At 26.1% G+C, this 20,354-nt stretch overlaps 1 protein-coding gene across 3 annotated transcripts; it reads left to right on the top strand.

Annotated features, from left to right (window-relative positions):
* Nucleotides 1–6,683: 6,683 nt before the first annotated feature.
* On the top strand, nucleotides 6,684–20,200 carry LOC114119380 (androgen-induced gene 1 protein-like). Of its 3 annotated transcripts, XM_050205077.1 has the most exons (7): nucleotides 6,689–6,832; nucleotides 8,763–8,927; nucleotides 10,034–10,566; nucleotides 14,854–15,003; nucleotides 16,174–16,391; nucleotides 19,000–19,160; nucleotides 19,255–20,200. In XM_050205077.1, the coding sequence occupies exons 3-7, from the start codon at nucleotides 10,294–10,296 to the stop codon at nucleotides 19,287–19,289; spliced, it is 837 nt and encodes a 278-aa protein (XP_050061034.1). In that variant the 5' UTR covers nucleotides 6,689–6,832; nucleotides 8,763–8,927; nucleotides 10,034–10,293; the 3' UTR covers nucleotides 19,290–20,200. The 3 variants fall into 3 exon arrangements, with proteins under 3 accessions (XP_050061035.1, XP_050061034.1, XP_050061036.1); XM_050205078.1 differs by lacking the exon at nucleotides 8,763–8,927 and having other exon boundaries at nucleotides 6,684–6,832; XM_050205079.1 differs by lacking the exons at nucleotides 6,689–6,832; nucleotides 8,763–8,927 and adding an exon at nucleotides 9,841–9,937.
* The last annotated feature ends 154 nt before the right edge of the window (nucleotides 20,201–20,354 follow it).

Here is a 20,354-nt window from a genome sequence, read left to right as displayed (position 1 = left end):
CTTTGGAAGCTTATAATATCCTCGAATTACACGAGGCTTAGATTTAATGTATGATTTGTTTATAAGTCAATCGCAATCATGAATCCGCGACTCGTCTACAGTCCGCGTTTTTCAATTCGTAAAAATATTACAGAATACAGATAATAATAACCCGACTGCGTCTGTAGCCAGTCTTGGCGTCGTTTTGTAACAATTGTATTTTCACTGTTACATATTTGTGTTCAAACAATACAAAAAAATATAGTGGAAATTAAAAACGTCTATACGCTCGCGCGGAGACGCTTAATACCCGTTCCCGTGTCAATCGCCTTGGAAGAAACAATTACCATGGAACGCGTTTATTGTTTTTAAGGTTATAATGACGATAATGGAGCGATATTTAAATTTTTCATTTAAAAGTGAGTGTACAACAGTCCTCTCGTTCACTCTTCAATTTCATTTTCTCGATTTATAATAAATACAAACTATTACATTAAAATTTACTTTAGTTGCCTATAATTTGAAGTATATTTTGAGAGCCGTACTTTAACTAGCAATGTTATATTATTATGAGAATTGAATCTCGAGTTGGCGGCCATAGCTGGTAAGCGTAGACAGCGATTTCTTGTTATAATACTTCATTCGGGTATGTATAATACATGTATCACTTATTAGGTTAACTATTTACCTGTAGTATTATAAGTATTATTATTCTACTTCTTCTCCCAATCACCACCAGCCGGGTTAAGCTAACCCATCGGGGGTTTGACTGGTTTGAGAACCACCATTCAACTGATAAAATTGTAATAGGTACATTCATTAGGTAACCTGTCGGCTGCCTTATACCCAAATAAGCCAAATATAATCTCAAAAATAGTTATTAAACCTTATTGTTAATTGTTATACAAAAATAATTTCACCATCGTTCTTAACTTGTTAAACTAAGGATTCCAAAAAAAAAAATTAGTTAATTAAAGGTGGAATAAATTAAGGCGATTTGCGTATACTTAAAACAGAAAATTGTGAAGTTTTGAAGGCTATAACTTTAAACCTAATGATTTCTGCTTAATTATTTGTTTTTTCCATTGTTTTTAACTTGTTGAAATACATATATATCAAAAATAAATAAATATAGGGCAACTTAAGTGAATTTATTTTTTTTATTGAACCATTAAATTAATTAATTTTTCATCCAAATATATAATTAATCAATGACTAGGCATATATTAATGTGGAATATTACACCTTTTTGGGTGTCCTCAATGTTTGGACACTTATACATAGGTATATATATATTTTTTTTTAATGAGATAAATAACCGCTGTGCTGTACAGTAGGTATAGGACTGTCGAGTATACCGCGGTGTGTCTGGTCATTGAGTAGGTCACTATAATAGTATAATGGTTAATGAAGTGATGTCAATTTGAATTCGATGATAAATCATGCGTATGAAAAACGATTCTGAGCGGAAATGATCTTTCAACCTTTAATTAAAAACTATGTTTTTTTTATTAATTAATATTGCTATTGATAATAATTTATTTTAAAATTAGAAATACGGCAGGTGGAATTAATTTTTTCCAATAATATAGGTATATTGAAAGAACGTAACACTCGCATGTGTTGTCTCCGTCTTAAACAAGTGCTTAACATGAAAAATTTACGCTCAGCAGATCACATTTAGCTCCGTTAGTTAAAATATTAGAGTGAATCGACCTATTATGAAACTTGTTGGTATAAACATTATATTTGTGTACGTATGTTGGTTTTTACGATAATTCAATTTTTAACAAATTAAGCGTGTATTATATACAGTAAATTAATAATTCTCATAACTCGATTAAAAATTGAATAGCAAAAAACCAACATAAGATATTGTTCTTACCATCAATTTTCATAATAGGGTTGATGGTCGATTCACTCGTAATATTTAAACTAACGGAGCTAAACGTGATCTGCTGAGAGTAAATTTACTATGTTACGCATTTGTACGACGGAGACAACGCACGCGGGTGTTGCATTTTCTTAAATGTTTCAAGTACCAATACATTTTTGGTATAATCGCCGTTTAGCTACCACGTGATTTTTTTTTATTGAAACACATCTATTTCACGAATTAAGAATGATGGCTTTTGTTGGTTTTCCTCAATAATTTTGAAAAATAATAGTCATTTTTAATTTTAACCTCTCAAAAGTATCAGTAGATATAATTTTTAATAAAAAACAATTTTCAAAATCAAAAATTGAAGCATTTTTTTATTACATTAATTGTATGCACACAGAAAAAATGTTCAATACATTTATTAAAATGAATTCAAGTTTGCTCTGATTCTATAAATGTTTCAGTCATTATATACATATGCTTATATATATAATCAGTGGCGTATTTAGAGGCGGTGCAAGGAAGGCAATTCTTCCGGGCAGCACGTTTTGGAGGGCAGTAAATTTAACTGGAAGCTTTTTTTTTTTGTTTTAAACAGGTTTATAATGTTTCACTATTTCGTAAATAAATGAATAAATTTTACAATTTTCTTTAATTATGTTGTTATCATGGGTACTATTGAGAGTACTACGATATTCAACATTTCAGAGCACTGAATAGACTTATAATTTTTATGTTACACGATACTATTACTATATCACATGTGTTGAAAGTTTATTTATAGATAAGAAAAATTGTTATTATAAAAAACAGGTGAGAGGAATAGAGCATACAAAAAATGTGTACCCTGCAGGGCAGAAAAATCTTAAATACTGCTTATAATAATATTTTTATTTGTAATTGCATACATCTAAACAGTTATTGGAATCAAAAAAATTCTAAATTATATTAGTTTTTTAAATATTTTTATTATGACTTTATAATAAGAGATTCGTATCAAAACAAATTTATATAAGTATATTATATTATAATTTGGCACTTTTTACTTATGTATTTCATTCGTTAATCCCAAAGTTGAGTTTATTAATTGCCTACATAATTATTTACACGGTGATTTCTGTCAAATAAATTGTATGCTAATATCACTAAGGAGCTTATTCGTAAACAAAGGTAAATACTTACTCAACATTAAAAAAAGATTTATTAAAATTAAAATTTATGTTCCATTATATAAATAATTCATATAATCAATATCAAATTAAATTAAGCTGATATTGGTCTTAATAGACATTGTTTCAATTGTTCCAGAAAATGTTCTTCCAAAATCATTAATAAATACCTTAAATATTCTAACCAAAAAATAAATATTGTTTTTTTGTATTAAAATCAATAGTAGATTTTCGTAAGTATAGGTAGGTAAGGTTACCTAAACCCCCTTATCCCAGCTCGGGTTATGAGCGTCTTACCTTGGCTTGGTGCTTAATCTTGTAAAAATCGGAAGTAAGGAAGCTCGCCAATACTCGTAAAATACTACAATACAAATTCGAAATGTTATTGCATAGTTACATCGATACCACTACCTACATAAGCAATAGAGGAAGTCATGAAAATAGTTTGATTGAGAATCGTTAAGAACGCGGATCAAATGGCTGCTGACGACGAATATTTTTTAAATGATCGACGAAAATTATAATGGCTTATTTACTGTTGAAAATGTAATGGTCACTTACGAAGAGCGACGGATTTATAACTAACTAACCTAATTGTTGTATAATGATATCTGTCCACGCCCCACGGTTGTAACACATTATATTGTATTTGTATGCATGGCGAGTCTGTATTAACCACGATATTTTCCTATGAATATTCTATCTTAAAAAAACAGTTTCCGTCTATAATAAAAATAAAATTCTCACTTTTGTAAAAAGTTTTGGGTTCATCAAGTATAAGAGAACATCATCCTTTAAGTTATAACTATAAAAAAAGTCTTTACCGAATAGGCCACCTACATGCTGCACTATTGCAAACTTCTAAATGTTAAGTGTTTATTAATAAATAACCATATTAATTCATTATCAAGTTTCATATTCATTGTATAATAAACTAAATCTATAATTTTATATTTTTATCATATATATAATCTACATCTTCATACATAACATGTTGTAATATTGCCCAATTGCCAATGGCCCTAATGCCATTATAACATTGACCTTTATAATAACAATAATAATAAAAAAAAAATCAATATCATCTATTTATATATTTTGTACACCTATCAACATTCAACATGTATAAAAAATATTTTAAATATTTTGTATAAGACCATATAAAATTTAAATTATAGATTGAGATTTAAAAATCAAGATACAACAATGGAATAACTGACTATCATAGATGATAAAAATAATGATGATATATAGAAACATTAGAATTGCAATAATTGCATGTGCCAGTAAACACATTTTTTACACATTTTTCAAAAACAAAATTTTAATATTTGGTCTATTTAAATAACTATCCTAAATTTTATAATATTGATTTAAGGACTACAGCTAAAACTATTTAATAGTAGCTGTACGGCGTCTTACTATGAACAATCTCAAAAAAAGAATTTCTATATTATGTAGCATAGATAAGTAGTTTTTATTATGTATCAATATACGTATCATTGTATTAATAAAAAACTACCTACAAGATTAAAATTATATTCAAGTAACTGGATATGTATATAATTTTACTATTATAAATTACAATGTACAATACATTTACACGTAATTATATTGTTTAAGTAATAATTATTAAATATAGATATTATTAATTACGATGACATGTAATATTTGTCATCAGCTCATCACTGATGAATGATGATATTTTTATTCAAACAGTAAAACATACAAGTATTATATTTGTATACAAAAAACCAAAAGATCAAGGCGTCTTATTTGTAAAGTGCGCTGATGTTCTGAAAATTGGCTAAGTCAAGTGAATGGTTTATTGCACTCATCACATGGGTATGGATACTTTCCATTGTGCACCAATGACTCTTTAGACCGATTTACAGTTTTATACCAATTTATGTATTTATTGATAATTTTTTTGGTGTATCCGAGTCTATATTTTTCTAGTGGAATGTGGAAAACAAAAAGACACATTTTTTTTTTTGCATTACTAGAAATATATAAACTTGGATACACCAAAAAAAAAACATCGCTAACAAAGTAATTAGTAGGACTCGGATTTTAAAGCATATTATGCTTCTTTTTTATGTATAAGATATAAATCTAATTTTTATGTATAAATTCGTATCACACCATTCTGATTCCCAATAAATCAATTTATTTTTGCTTATTTCCGGTTTTTTTTTTTTTTATGTAAATGCTTTTTTTGTATTTTTCAGTTATTTCAGCTGTAGAATTTTTATACTTATATGTTTATTATGCTACTGTATTAAAAAAAAAAAAATGAATTAATAAGAAACGTAAAAACCCAGAATGCGGACTAAATGGTTATATTGTTTTCGTTATCGGCTTGTTTATTAAAAGTATTAAACATATAGAATATCGATCTACATATTATAGCAGCAGTACCTATACGGTCAGTATGCCTACAACATCGATATCGACCATTTCAAAATTTAAGATTAATAGTGTTGTAATTTTAAACTTTTTGTATAAAGTATGCATCGAACAATTCAGTGGATTTCTATGAATAAAAATATACCTTCGGACAATATAGAGTTAATTTTACCAGTCACCACTGAAATACATGGTAAGTAATTAATTCATTTTTTAATTTAAATTAATTTTTCAAATTTTTTTATTCATTTTTATAACTAGGTAATTCGTGTTAATTTTTAATCGTTTTTTTTTTGCTTTTTTTTGAAAATAAATATACCAGCTATTACTCTTTTTTTTAAAAAAAAAAATAATCGTGTGCTTTTAAGTTGCTTATTATGCTTTAAAAAATCCGAGCCCTAGTAATTAGTACGAAACTGTAAATCGGAATTTCGTAGTCGTCGTCGATGTCTTCTCCTGCATCTTCATCATAAAAACTGCAATTATAATGAAAAAAAAATTGATATAAATAATCATATTTTGTCTATAGTTCTGATGATTTTATTTTGATTGTGATCATTATAATGATTTTTTTTATTCTTTAGTTAATAGTTTTATTGTTTATAGTCATTCTGATGCCAAATCGCACTTTAAAACATTACAGCAGGCATATTATAATAACGAATAAATTGATTAAATTTGAATTAATTTATGCCCATTTATACAGCTACAAGTTTCGCGGATTTGTGGTTATAGCTGCAAAAGTATTATATATAATATGTATTAGTATCATAACTTTTATAAAGTTTTTGTCACCGCTATAATTTCAATATTGTTTTGTTTTTATAATATAAAACTACGAAAACTTCAAAAATATTGATAGACGGACAATCCATTTTTTTTAATTAATATAGTTTTAATTGCAGCATTAAAATTAAAATGATTGTACAATTTTATGTGTATACTTCAATGTAGTAGCAAACTCACTTGGCTGATACTTCTGCCGTAACAGTCTCGTCCATTACCGCCGACGGCCGTATGGTTTGGGCAGGCATCGGGTTCAGCGTCGGCGACTGCGGTTGTGCGGTCGTGCCGATGACCAGCCAGATGTTCACTGCTGCTGGATAGGGCTCGGTGACTGCGGCCGTACGGTCGTGGTGTGGTGACAGCCAGCCTCAGTGTCGACAGCGGCTGATGTATAAGGCTCGGTGGCCGCAGTAGTAGTGATGTTGCCACGGTATCTGCAGTCGAATCCAAAAGTTTGATGGGACCTCTGACAGTCTGTCAGTGATCAAGACGGGAATGGCAACGGCGGCGGGCGGTCACTCGAACAATGCCCGCAAATACAGGACGACGACGCGTCGCACAACCGCTTTGTCGTGGACATTAAACATGTCGTACGTCTATATGAGAAGTGAGTCGTACTAATCTAATTATTTTAATAATTTTTGACTGTATTTGTATGAATCACGAAAATATATAATAATTTATCATAATATGACATTGTTTGGTGCAAGTATGCGATAATGATATTATAATATAACCGTGTTAAATATGCACATTGATCAGAGTTATTGATTTTATAAGTTATATTACCTATGCGCGAACGATACGAAATTTTTAACAGCAACCAATTATATACGAAATAATATTATCATTATGGTTTTGTATTGGTGCTCGTGTATAGTTCATGTTAAACAATATTATTTTAATATCTTACTTTTCCTTAAGTGGCATACCCAGGATGTTAGTATAGTTGTGTCTCCAGATTCAATAATTGGAATGCAGTAAGCCTTCTTGTCAAATTGTTCAAAAATCGTTGATAATTATTGACATTGGCATATTATTAGATAACTATAAATACTTATACATAAAATATTGTTATTAGCATATTTGCAGATATTTTTAATTTTTTTTTTTTTAAATTTCACATTATCGAATAGTATCAATTACCAACAAATACTGATTTATATATTATAGGTACACCGCATATTATGTCGGTGATTTGTCTTTAAACTGAAGTACACTTAAATAGAGGTAGGTACATTAGTAGAATGCCATATTTTATATTTTTTCATATTTTTTCTGGCTGAAAATGGGTTATTCAGTATACTGCTGCAAAGGCGAATTCTCCTAGCATGCTCAGCATGCGCCATATGCTTAAAAGTACAAACAAAATTATTAATTAGTATAAATACAAAATTATTTTATCATCAATAATATAATACGTATTTTTTATTTTTCATAGTATATGACAAAAATATCATCTAAACAGATGAAATTATGTTATACTTGTCTGTGTTTATTTTGATCGTAACATTTATTAGCAGAGCATGCGATAGCTGTGTACGCAAGGTATTGCAACGCTTGTTATTCCGTGAAATATTGTTTATTCTGAGACTCACTCCACCATCAGCCACGGTACTATACACCTAGGGGCTAGGGCATACGCTCAATGTGTTGCGCTTTACCAATGATTTATATAATTTACGTGTACGAGTGTGTGACAATTATTGTATTAATTTTTATAAATTTATAATTAAATGAAAATTTCCGTATTTTTTATCAATTATAAATCAAATAGAACTATAAATTATACCTAATGCATTATTAAAAATGAGCATGCCCATACTCCGGACTCCGGAGACAGCAATCGCCACTGGATATAGGTACAGCTAGTACAATATAGCTAATATAATTTATTACATTAAAATACTTTTACATTTTTGAGTAAAACTAAAACTTCGCTGAACCTTGCATACTATATATACCTATATACATAAAAGGAACGTCGTAGTATCGTTTAGAACAATAATAATATGGAATATCTCAGAATTTAAAATCAAAAACTACGAAAAACTGTTTTTTTGAAAAAATCACATTATGTACAATACTTGGAGAAGGAATGTAATTTCAGTTTCAAAATTCCACATTTATGATCTTTTGTGTTGCCTTATTAATGTACAATAATAAAAACGTTAAAAATGTCGAATTTTTTTTTTTTATTATGTTCGGGGCCACTTGTTGTCACTATTTTTTCTAAAAAAACTAGTCATTCCTATTTTTCACAGTGTCAAATTCAACCCATCATATAACAAAGGCACTATATACATAAAAGGAACGTCGCAGTATCGTTTAGAACAATAATAATATGGAATATATCAGAATTTAAAATCAAAAACTACGAAAAACTGTTTTTTTGAAAAAATCACATTATGTACAATACTTAGAGAAGGAGTGAGATTTCAGTTTCAAAATTCCATATTTATGATCTATTGCGTTGCCTTATAAAAATACATTCATAAAAACGTTAAAAATGTCAAATTAATTTTTTTTTTTCACAGTGTCAAATTCAACCCATCATATAACAAAGGCACTATATACATAAAAGGAACGTCGCAGTATCGTTTAGAACAATAATAATATGGAATATCTCAAAATTTGAAGTCAAAAACTACGAAAAACTGTTTTTTTGAAAAAATCACATTATGTACAATACTTGGAGAAAAGTAAGATTTCAGTTTCAAAATTCCATATTTATGATCTTTTGCGTTGCCTTATTAATGTACTATCATAAAAACGTTAAAAATTTCAAATTTATTTTTTTTATTCTGTTCGGAGCCACTTGTTGTCAGTTTTTTCTAAAAAAACTAGTTTTTCCTATTTTTCACTGTTTCAATTTCAAACCATCATATCACAAACGCACTAGGTACTGCATGCAGTTAAAAGTTTGTCACAATATTATATGAAATAATCATTGTATATTATCCTGATATACGTCAGTGCAAAAAATCTATTAAGATAAAAAATCTTTTTTCCTAATGAGTAATGAGATATTATAATATTTCAATATTCAATATCTAAATATATCACTATCTACCGTGTTGTGCGCATTAACTATAGGTACCTAACAATATTGGTTCACACAAGAAGTTAAACAATATAAAGATTTTAATGAGGATGTCTGTCTTAATTATATTTTTGATCCATTTTTAAGGATTATTAATTATTATCCTTAGCTTATTCGAATTTTGAACTGGGTGCATAAAATTTTCAAAAAGAAATATATCTATTAAATAATCTACAACCAAAAAGGAGGTTTTCATTTGAAAAATAACTGGTATAGTTTGTATTTCCATTGGAAACTCTATAAGTAGTACAAACAATTTGAGAATTTTAAAATATATTTAAAATTTCCAAAACTAGAATTTAAACATATTCATTATAAAATGAAGAAACAAAAGGGAAATGGCGAATGAGCTTCATATTATTGCTCCACGAATTACCCTGTATAAATATATAATAATTATTAATAATACACAATAAATAAATATATAATAGACGAAAAATCGTATTGTCCAAACGGCTGTGTGGATAAAGTGTTGTTATTGTATATATGTATATAGTGATCCGGCCAGGGTGGTGGGAGTAGGACTAGCGAGCCTTGCACGATGCGCGTTACATGCGCACGTAATGTATTATTTTGCGAGAGTCTTGCGCCTGCCACTGCACAATATGGGTAATATAATAAAATACGATATATACATAAAACAATTATTATTATTATTACGATTATTACTATTATACAAAGCGCATATAATATTATATATAATAGGAACACGCCGCGCGGTTCTATCGTAGAACGGTCAGTGGCGTTCCGCCGCAAGTGTCAGACAGCGGCGTAGCATGATTCGCAGCAGTAGCAGTGCCTACACGATAATATTATTATACCTATAATAGGACCCGTTGCAGCCAACCCGAACAATACCGTCGCCGTCGTCCGAATACCGCGGTTATCGTAACGTATATAATAATAATAAATTATAATATAATATATACCAAGTATATTATTATACATATTATATATATAATATTATGACGTTACCGTCACGATACTCGACTATGGAAACTTCGTCGTCGTCTGCGAAGCGGTCCGCGGCCGTCGTGACTTCCGCGTTACACTGCTGGTCGTACACAGAAACGGAGCGCCAGCATCTATTCAGGGTGTCCCGGTTGTTCATCACCTCTTATTACATATACGTCACGTACTACGGGCTGTTTGTATTGGACCTAAACAGCGTTGATCATCCCACGTGGGGTGATCTAGGTTCCAACTGGTGGTGGAAATGCGTCTCCGTGTGGAATCTGGTAAGATACTACTGCTGCGATATAGTGGTGTAGTTTACTCATTTACTATTTAATTTATTATCTCAATATATATTAAAAAAAATATATTGTCCTAACTAAAAAAGTTATGATTTTGATGACCGCTTACCATATGACAATAATAGATACCAAGCTAATATATATTTGCTACACAACACAACACCGCGAAGAAAATTAATAATAGATATTTATGTAATACCTTCATTATAACGTAATCACGCTAACATTGTAAATAGGCCCTAAAAACTATAAAAAGATGTTAAAATATGCACTTAACAATTTCATGTTTTGCTCACAACGTTATGAGACATTTAAACGTATGGCGTAGCATAGCAATGATTACTAAAATAAAATATATGTTAATGCATTTCAAAATATGTATGTAACTTATAATGTAATTAATATAGGCTTTGTTTTGAATACTATTACAAAATAATAAAAGCTATGAAAACGAATATGTATTAAGTTTTTAAGTAATGGGTATAATATATGACATAATATGTTTTATTAAATTAAAATTAATTTAGGTAGTTTATTTTTATTTATGATTAATAATCTTTAATACCTAGATATATTAACATAAAATATTTAAATAGTTATTTAATAATAAAAGGTATAGGTACATAATAATAATATAATTAATAACAAAAAAACAAATAGTATATTAGTAAATATACTAACTAGTCTTTTATTATTCAGTGGAAAAAAAAATGATTAAATTAAAATTATCGAAATTATTTAACTCGATAAGTAATTATATTATAATAATCAGGATAGACAATTTTTTACTTAACATAAAATATAAAATTATATAATTTACTTTATTTTTCGTAGGTACCATAAGGTAGGTATATACTATAAAGTATCGTATTATTCGTATTTTAACAAAATATTCATATTAATTCATGTTTTTATATCATATTATGTATAAATTTCAATTAATTGTAACTGATTTATTCTCTCTATTAAAACTTATCTTAATATAGGTAACACAATATTTTTTTTAATATTCACTTTATAGTTTTATTTACTTGGTGTACACTAAAAAAATATTCATAGCATAGGAAATAAATCCATAATCAAATTTGTATTTAATCTTTTATTATCCCTGTCATTGGTGAAACGTAACTAATATAATTGCAACAATTTATGTCACAATTTGTATATTGTATTATTGTCGTTAATTAATGATGTCTCTTAAGGTAAAATTTAATTCGTATAAATATTACAATATAAAAAGCCTCACCACGTTATATTTACGTCACGTTATGTGTATTGTTCTTTTTTTAAACAATATACTAATATGTAATAATACTGATTATTTTTTCTAGTCGATAAAAACAATCCTTTAAATAGAAATATTAACAATATTTAAAAAAATTAAATTTATTAGCCATATCAATAAATTTTACATTAATTTATTATTTTTCACACAAAATTCCGTGTAGCAAAATGTTTAATACTCGTAAAAATATACAAATTCAATACATATATTATTAATTATAATGCACTGAATGATAACTGTATTTAATTATTTTTATTTAACAACCTATTAATTATAGTTATTATATGTTACAGAGACTAAGTTTCATTTGAAAATAATATATATAATGCTATATTCATCGTTTTCTGTAATTAATTTAATATTTATTGTATTTGACACCGTAACAATGTCAAAAATGAATATTTATGTACTGTATTACCGCATTGATGTATGTATATAAGATTAATAAATTTAGAGTCAAACGTAATAGACAAAAAAAAAAAAAAATGCAAGCTATCCGTACATATACACAGAACGGTTATTCGCTGACTGTACGTCCGGCTTTGTAGCTTATAACCAGCTAAAGTAGGTGACCAAACGAAATGAAAAAAAAAATTATAATAATCAAGCAATATCAGCAATATTTGTTCTATACGTATAAAATAACGGAATGGAGTTTAAAATGTATACTAAATAATCTGATATATTTTAATAATTGTGCTTGATTCCATTTTAATTAAAACAAATACTATATTATACTTATTATCTTTATTTACGATAATAAGATAATCTTTTTTCAATATTATTACTAATTAATAATTACCACGATAATTAATTTTTACAATAAATGTACCTATTTAAAAAAATAGTAAAATATATATTTTTTCAAAAATATTATTTTTATATTATTTCAGATTATGTTAGATATTATATTTATTTCCAAAAAAGTTAATACATTTTTAGAAATGAATCGTTACTTCACTTATAAAAGAACCATGGTGCACCATGTATTTTACTATTATAATTAATGATTTAAAACATTGTGAATATGATGCAGTATAATTTTCTGATCTATACTTAATTAACACGTTGAATGGCATATATTGTCGACATCATAAACATTTTCCTAGTTACCAGTGTTAATTTGCAGTCGACTAATAAAGTGTTAATGTTGATGGTTCATAATTTTGACTAGCCGTGATGTGATTGTGTTTTGGATTTATTGTATCTAGGCAATTAGGCACTGTCTCAAGAATCTAATAAGGACATAATTGGTTTTTACTTTTTGTATATTCTTTTATGTTGATATTTATTTTTCCCAAAATGACGATGATTACGATGTATAATAAATTGTCTTTGATTGTAATGATTATAATTAGGTACCAGGTACGGATCCCGGGGGAGGGGATAAGATAAGCTTCATCAATTGTTTTTTTTTACAAACTACAAATGTATACAAGATACAATAATTATCAATTAAATAATAATCATCATTTAAATTTATTTTTACGCATGAAAAATTACTAAAAGGTATTTTGAGTTACTTAACTTATTCAAAGTTTAAAATAATTATTTTATTACTGGCATGATGGACACATTTATTACTTTATTAGTTATTATTCTGAAATTTCAATAAAAAATTATATTTTTAAAATACCTGTAGTCTAGTGATACTATAATATAGTCTATAAACCAGCTGCTTTCCTAAGGGCTATCTTAAATAAATTCAAGATTTTTAATTAAGTTTCAAACATTTTTATTTGCATGGATTTAATTCCATTTTTATATGTATATACATTTAAAAACTCCATTTTAAGTGCTTAATTATGACTAATATACCTATAAATATGTAATATTTTTGTTTTATAATACGTGTAAATATAAATGTGTCATTTGCGCGGTGAACGGTTCGACCCAGACTCTATTTCATTATTATCATCGAAGATTATAATACTATAATTTTTTTATAAAAACGTTTATCAAACTTTATAAATAATATTGCTTTCGATAGTTTCAAAAATTTAATATCTCGCCTTGACAATAATTATCATTAAAGCAATTCCTAATAATCTACGATGATGTTGTAATAACCGATTTATTTTAATTGTCGTCTAAAAATTTGAGGTATTTTATATGTTCCCTAGGAAATGCAATTATTTCCTAATTTTTAAAATATAAATAGTAATATATTTATATATATACAAATATAGTACGTCTTATCATGTACACTATAATATAATGTATGATGTATGTTACCGATTCTGATATTATCTATAAATACATTATGTATCATAATATCATGTGCGATGTATTACGAAATATACCTATACTATCTGTTTTAAAAATTTGCATATTATACAGTATTTTCATATCATAAATGTACAATGTACATGGCTATATTAATCATATTGTGTATGTAAATATATTTAATAATATATATAAATTTTATTATTATTATAATTCATAACAATAAAATATAAGTGGAAAATTCATTTTATTTTTTTATTATTTATTATTATTTTGTTAATCTTTCTAACAAATTGCATTAAATTTTCTTTTTTAATTTCAATCAATCTACAGTTTTTACAAATGGATACAATAAGTATATTATAAGTGACGTGCGATGACTTTTATTTATTTAATACATTAGAAGACTTGGTGTCATGGGGGGAAAAGTACTAAATGAAATGAAGGCACTTTGGCATGAATTTATGTACTTATGGGGCTTAAATTAAATTAGGTCTCAAGGCCATTCTAGTATGTGTCTTCTGAGAGGTTTCCGGGAATAGATTTAAAATTGAATTATAATTTTTTTTTAACTAAATCTATTTATTTCTAATACCTTTTATAATCAATTTTTTTAATTTTAAATCAGCAGCAACTATATACCTAAACTTTATTTTTCATACAAATCTTAGTTTTTTTAATTTGTGTGTAATAAAATAATTTTCCTTGTATTAGTGTTAAATTTAATTATATACAATAATTTTTTTTTTTTTTTACAGATATTGCAAGTTGCTTACTTTATTTATTGCACAGTATTCATAGATTATGCTGATTCTGGTCCTGGAAAGTCATGGATAAAACCACGGCTGCAACAAAATAAGAAAATAAGAGATTTCATATTTGTCAGCCTTGTATTTCCAGTAACAATTGTGAGTATCATTTATAATTTAACTGATCATTTAAAATTTTATATGGAATTTATAGAAGAATTTTTTTTAATGAAAAATTTTTATTTGTATACATGTGTTTAATTGTTTAGTTATAATATATATGCATTATACATACCAATAAAATATTTGAAATAATTTTAATAATAAATTATAATGAAATGTAGCTGATACTATTTTAATCATCATAAATACAATTACCTTGTTATTAGATAACCTATATAATATGTTTTAAATGGTATTGATGAATGAAAGATAAAATTTAAAGTTTCATAAATGTGTAATTTTTTATGAATTTTATGATTTAAGACTACAAATATTGAAGTATTGTTGTATAACACTCTTATTTTTTTTTTTAAATAATTCAAGGTTCATGCGATTGATGGTTGTTAGTTTACTAATTTAAATGATATATTTAAAGAAAAAATTCTACACGCACTTACTTTAAACTTTTCATTACCTATACAAATTAACCTTCAATATTTTATTGAATATTCTACATTTATTATTTCCGTTTTTGTCAATTAAATATTAAAAATAATGAATAATACTTCTAAGTTCTTGTCATATGTCCATATATCCATATAAAATTTCCTATAGGTTAAAAAAGTTATAAGTATTTTTAATACAATAAAAATCTCAAATCAAACTGTTTTAAAATTCTTTTTCTCTTATAAATTATAATAGTTGAAATCTAAATGGATTTTTATGCACAGTGATTGTATCTTTGCGATAAATTCGCCGATAATATAAAATAACGAATAATGATGATATTATAGGAATAATCCACAAACACACACACATATTACATTTATACGTAATACGTATGTAGATACAGGACATTTTTTCAGAATAATAGACTCATTTTTATGAATTATGTTTTTAGATAGGTAATGCATTTTTTCAGAATTTTGAATTATATTAATTCATAAGACCACATTCTCAAATTCTGCTTAGATTTTTTAATATTATAAGATATATTATTATATTCTAAGAATTACAATAAATTTGTTAGGTTATTAATATTAGCTCAATTAAATATAAATTATTAATAAAGTAAGTATCATTATTGTTTAATAACATATAATATGGGATTCCAAATTTCACTAGCAATCTATTAATATTATTATACAACTATATAATATTATGTAGGATGTATGCGTTATGTTCTGGGCGATCTGTGCGGTGAACAAGCCGCTGTTGTTTCCAAACGAAATGAACAATTGGATACCGGACTGGTACAACCACGCAGTGCACACCAATCCGATTGTGTTAACGTTGTTCGATATGGCCACCACCAAGCACCGTCTGCCCAAACTGATCGAATCTACGGCCGGGTTGTTTATGCTGTCCGGTTCATACGTCACATGGTAAATATGACCATCAATAATATCAATTACCAATCGTATATTTTATTTCAATATACCTGTTAATTGTTAGTTGTTACGGTGATTGTATAAAATAATTAAATAATCGCAAATAAAAAACAAAATTATAAATAACGCTGAAAAACAATCCATATAATTTATACACTATAATATTCAAATATAGACAAATTAAATGCGATTAATTATTGCGAACAATGTGCGTGCATATTTTCAAGGGTAAACACAACTTATAAATTGTACATGAGATAAATATACATTATATAAAACGCAAAAGAAGATATACGGTTTTAATTTATATTTTTTTATTTTGTAATGACACTTTTGATTAACAATTCCGTTTTCAATCCGCATTATACGGACAATAACATATAATTACCCATGTAGGTACTTATCTTTTATTCCATTACTTTCCATGCTTGAGAAACATTATAGTTGACTTGAATGAAATGGTGTAATGTAGTTCGACCGTGATTGCATATACATAGAAATAATTTGTACTTAAATAGTACGAACACATTTATGTTATAGGTTACTATAACTATATAAATAATTATTTAAGTACCTATTAGTACAAGTATTGTTAGTATTAGTAGATGTTTAGGTTCTTTGACTGTATTTTTATAAATGATAATTAATATATTATAAACATTATCTAAATAGTATATTTTAAAATAAAAATAATCCATCTTAAATTTCAACATCGATTTCTTTTAGTAAAATGTATAGTTTATATTTATTGTATTTTTGCCTTTTGGATATAACCTAAAAGATTGTATTTGTGCCAAATTAATTTAAGTTTATATTAACTTTAAATTAAATACAAGGAACATTAGTCAGCTTGGGCGCTTGTTAATTGGTAATAACCTTTAGATAAAGAATAATAATCTAAACTATTATTTCTCAATAATAAGCAATATCGATTACCTATTTATAATTGGGTCAAGAGCATAAAAACTTTTATAAATCATAAGAACAAATCTATTTAAAATAGGTTATTGTAGTTTGAACTCTTGAAGTTTAAACTTTAAAATATCTCTTGTATCCTAAATAATCCAAATAGTACTGTTTATATTGATTAAATAACATTGAAAGTATCCTAAAAATATAGTATTATATAGATGAACACACATTTTTATCGATTTCATATTATATCGTATGAATGTATGTATAATTTTTACAATGATCTGTGTTTTTTTCTTTGAATCTCTTTTTTTACAATGGCAAAAATACATCGATTTTAAACTTTCTGGGAGGAAGAAAAATAATTTTCCAGTTTATTCCTTAAAATTGGGAAAAATTAATTATGGAAAAACTGGAATCCAGTTTTTAACAAAATCAATATTCTTTATTCAAAAACAAAAATTGTGGATACTTCAAAATATTTAAATTAGAATATTTTCTTTTCAAAGTATTATTCTTCAAAATATTTTTACCATTTTTGGGCTATTGCTATTTATAGATAGTGATAAGTCGATATTTACTCAAATTGTATAACATAAATAAATGTAATGTTTTATGAGATATTGATTTAAAATATCTTATTATTAATAATAAAATAAATTACTCTACTTAAAATGGCAATATAAATATAACATAAATTATAATTACCTACTTAGCGTTAGTAGCATAAGCTAACGAACCATCTTCGCTTAAAATCATTTTTTATATGCTATAATTATTTATCGTTAAATTCAAATTTAATACATATAAACTTGATTTACTGAATGTTAATAGGTACACTCGAAATCTACTATACATTAGAGCAGTTTTATTATGTATATTTTGTATATATTATTTTTACTTTTTTTTTCTGTTCGCAACCGACAATCGGGAGGGGACCACTTTCGCATTGTTTCCTCCCGGATATATTATTATACTTAAAATATTCTAAAACGACTAAAACCTTAGGCGCAGATAAAAAAAAAATTTAATTTTAAAAGTTAAAATGTTTTTATTTTTATTATATTAATTGAAAACTCTTTTTAGTAGTATATATACAATATAGAATATTAATATAGATACTATATTGAATAATTAGTGCGAGTTAGATTTTCTCAAAAACATTTTTTTTTTTGATATTGAGCGTATAGTAATGAATGAATTGATTCTACAAATATGTATAGTATTTTTCGTTAAATTTAGCGTGTCTATAAACATATTTTCTCTAGTAGAAAAAATACTCTAATTATCAACTTCAATGAAGGTTTCTTGTATCAAATTGAATCCAGTTGTACATTGTGAGATCGAAAATTCTGAGTACTTTTAAAATTATCGGGTTAAACTAAAATACAAACACTTGTTAAAATATTAATAGTATTCTTAAAATAAATGTTTGGTAACCTTGGTTACTTAAAAGGCTACACCGTCTTCACTTAAAATCGTTTTTCATCATATTATACAATGATTTATCATTGAATTAAAATTTAACACATCATTACCTACAGTAACTACTCAATGGCGAGGTACACTATCGACTCCTACTATACAGTAAAGCGGTTATACCTACCTACCTTCCTCTTTTTTATGTTTGACTACAGTTTGTTTATATGTTAACTGAAACTTTAGCTTCTGTGTTTGTTTATGTTTATAGTTTACTTTATAACAAATTTACAACTGGAAGATGGATATATCTTATCATCGGAGAGGTTACAGCAAGTTTGACGGAAGTGATCATTTACTTTGCAGTAACGGCTTTTATTATGCCATTTATGTGTTTGCTAATTGGTCACAAAATGTGTTCATGGTTTTCAAGTATGTTTAAACTTTAAGTACTACACATATTTTTAAATAAAATGTGCTGTTTTCTGGGGATAGATAATAATCAGTATTTAAAATTAATTTTCAGGTTTACAAATGGAAAAAAAACATAAAATGTCTTAAAAACAAAACAATCATAAAGTATTTTTGTAATAAATAATAATAAAATCTGTACATGATATTACTTTTGCAACAACATTATTACTAAATTAAATATTCTTGATATTATTTATGAAAATTAAATAACTATTAACAGAATATACGTACCTATATACTACTATACTATAAATGTTATAATTTAAAACATTTAATTTTTATTTAGTACTATTTTTAAACTTTTTTCAAGTTAGAGTTGTTATAATTTATTAATTTAACAAACAGAACACGTCACACAGCTAATTTTGGTGATGAAATTATTTTTTATATTCTACAAATAGTAAATCAAATGGTGAGTTGATGCAAAGTGATATTATTTAATGTTTTATTTTTATTATAATAGTTACCTAAACTGAATAGTGAATATTATGTATTATTAATTATTTTCAAACTAAAATTGCTCAATGTACCTATCTATTTGGAGTTTTGTTTATTTAATAAAAAAAAAAAAAAACATTTTAATTAATTCTTATGTAAAAAACTTACATGATTATTACGCACCATAATAAATGTATTGTTAAAAACACATATATATTTTTTTTAATTTTGAATAAAATAAAATTTCTATGTAGGTACTTAAACCGTTTGTATCTGTATAGACTATAATGCTAGATGTTAGAATTATGTGTAAATTATTATGTACAATTTTTATTATTCTAAATTACATTAATTAACTATTTTGATATTATACAGTTATTACTGCTGTTATATTAACTTTAATTTTTGTAAATTATGTTGTTATTTTCTAGAATATAAGTTTAGGTTATAGTGGTTTTACATCGAAATCTCACATGTATGATAACAAATATTTTTATATGTCAATGTTTATTAAAATTATAATTATTTGTAAAATACATTTTATAGTAAATTAGATGTATTATTACACCTTTAATTGTAAAGGTTAATTAATAAATGTTGCTAATATTATAATATAGTCAATTGCTTATTTGTTTTATATTTAATATATGTTTTTAGATTCTTTGGGAGGCAAGGAATATTTTATGAGCTCATAATTTAAATATTTCATTGTTA

The sequence above is a fragment of the Aphis gossypii genome, chromosome 3, assembly GCF_020184175.1.
Source record: "Aphis gossypii isolate Hap1 chromosome 3, ASM2018417v2, whole genome shotgun sequence".
In the NCBI taxonomy this organism is placed as follows: Eukaryota; Metazoa; Arthropoda; class Insecta; order Hemiptera; family Aphididae; genus Aphis; species Aphis gossypii.
The sequence above is the reverse complement of the archived record's forward strand: the minus strand, read 5'-3'. Positions and strand labels throughout refer to the sequence as shown.

What these genes read in the sequence shown, in the direction of transcription:
- LOC114119380 (XM_050205078.1), top strand. Translation starts at nt 10,294, where the DNA reads ATGACGTTACCGTCACGATACTCGACTATGGAAACTTCGTCGTCGTCT. An exon ending in TTGTATTTCCAGTAACAATT is followed by an intron (nt 15,004 to 16,173) that starts GTGAGTATCATT and finishes AATATTATGTAG; the next exon opens with GATGTATGCGTTATGTTCTG. An exon ending in TCCGGTTCATACGTCACATG is followed by an intron (nt 16,392 to 18,999) that starts GTAAATATGACC and finishes TTATGTTTATAG; the next exon opens with TTTACTTTATAACAAATTTA.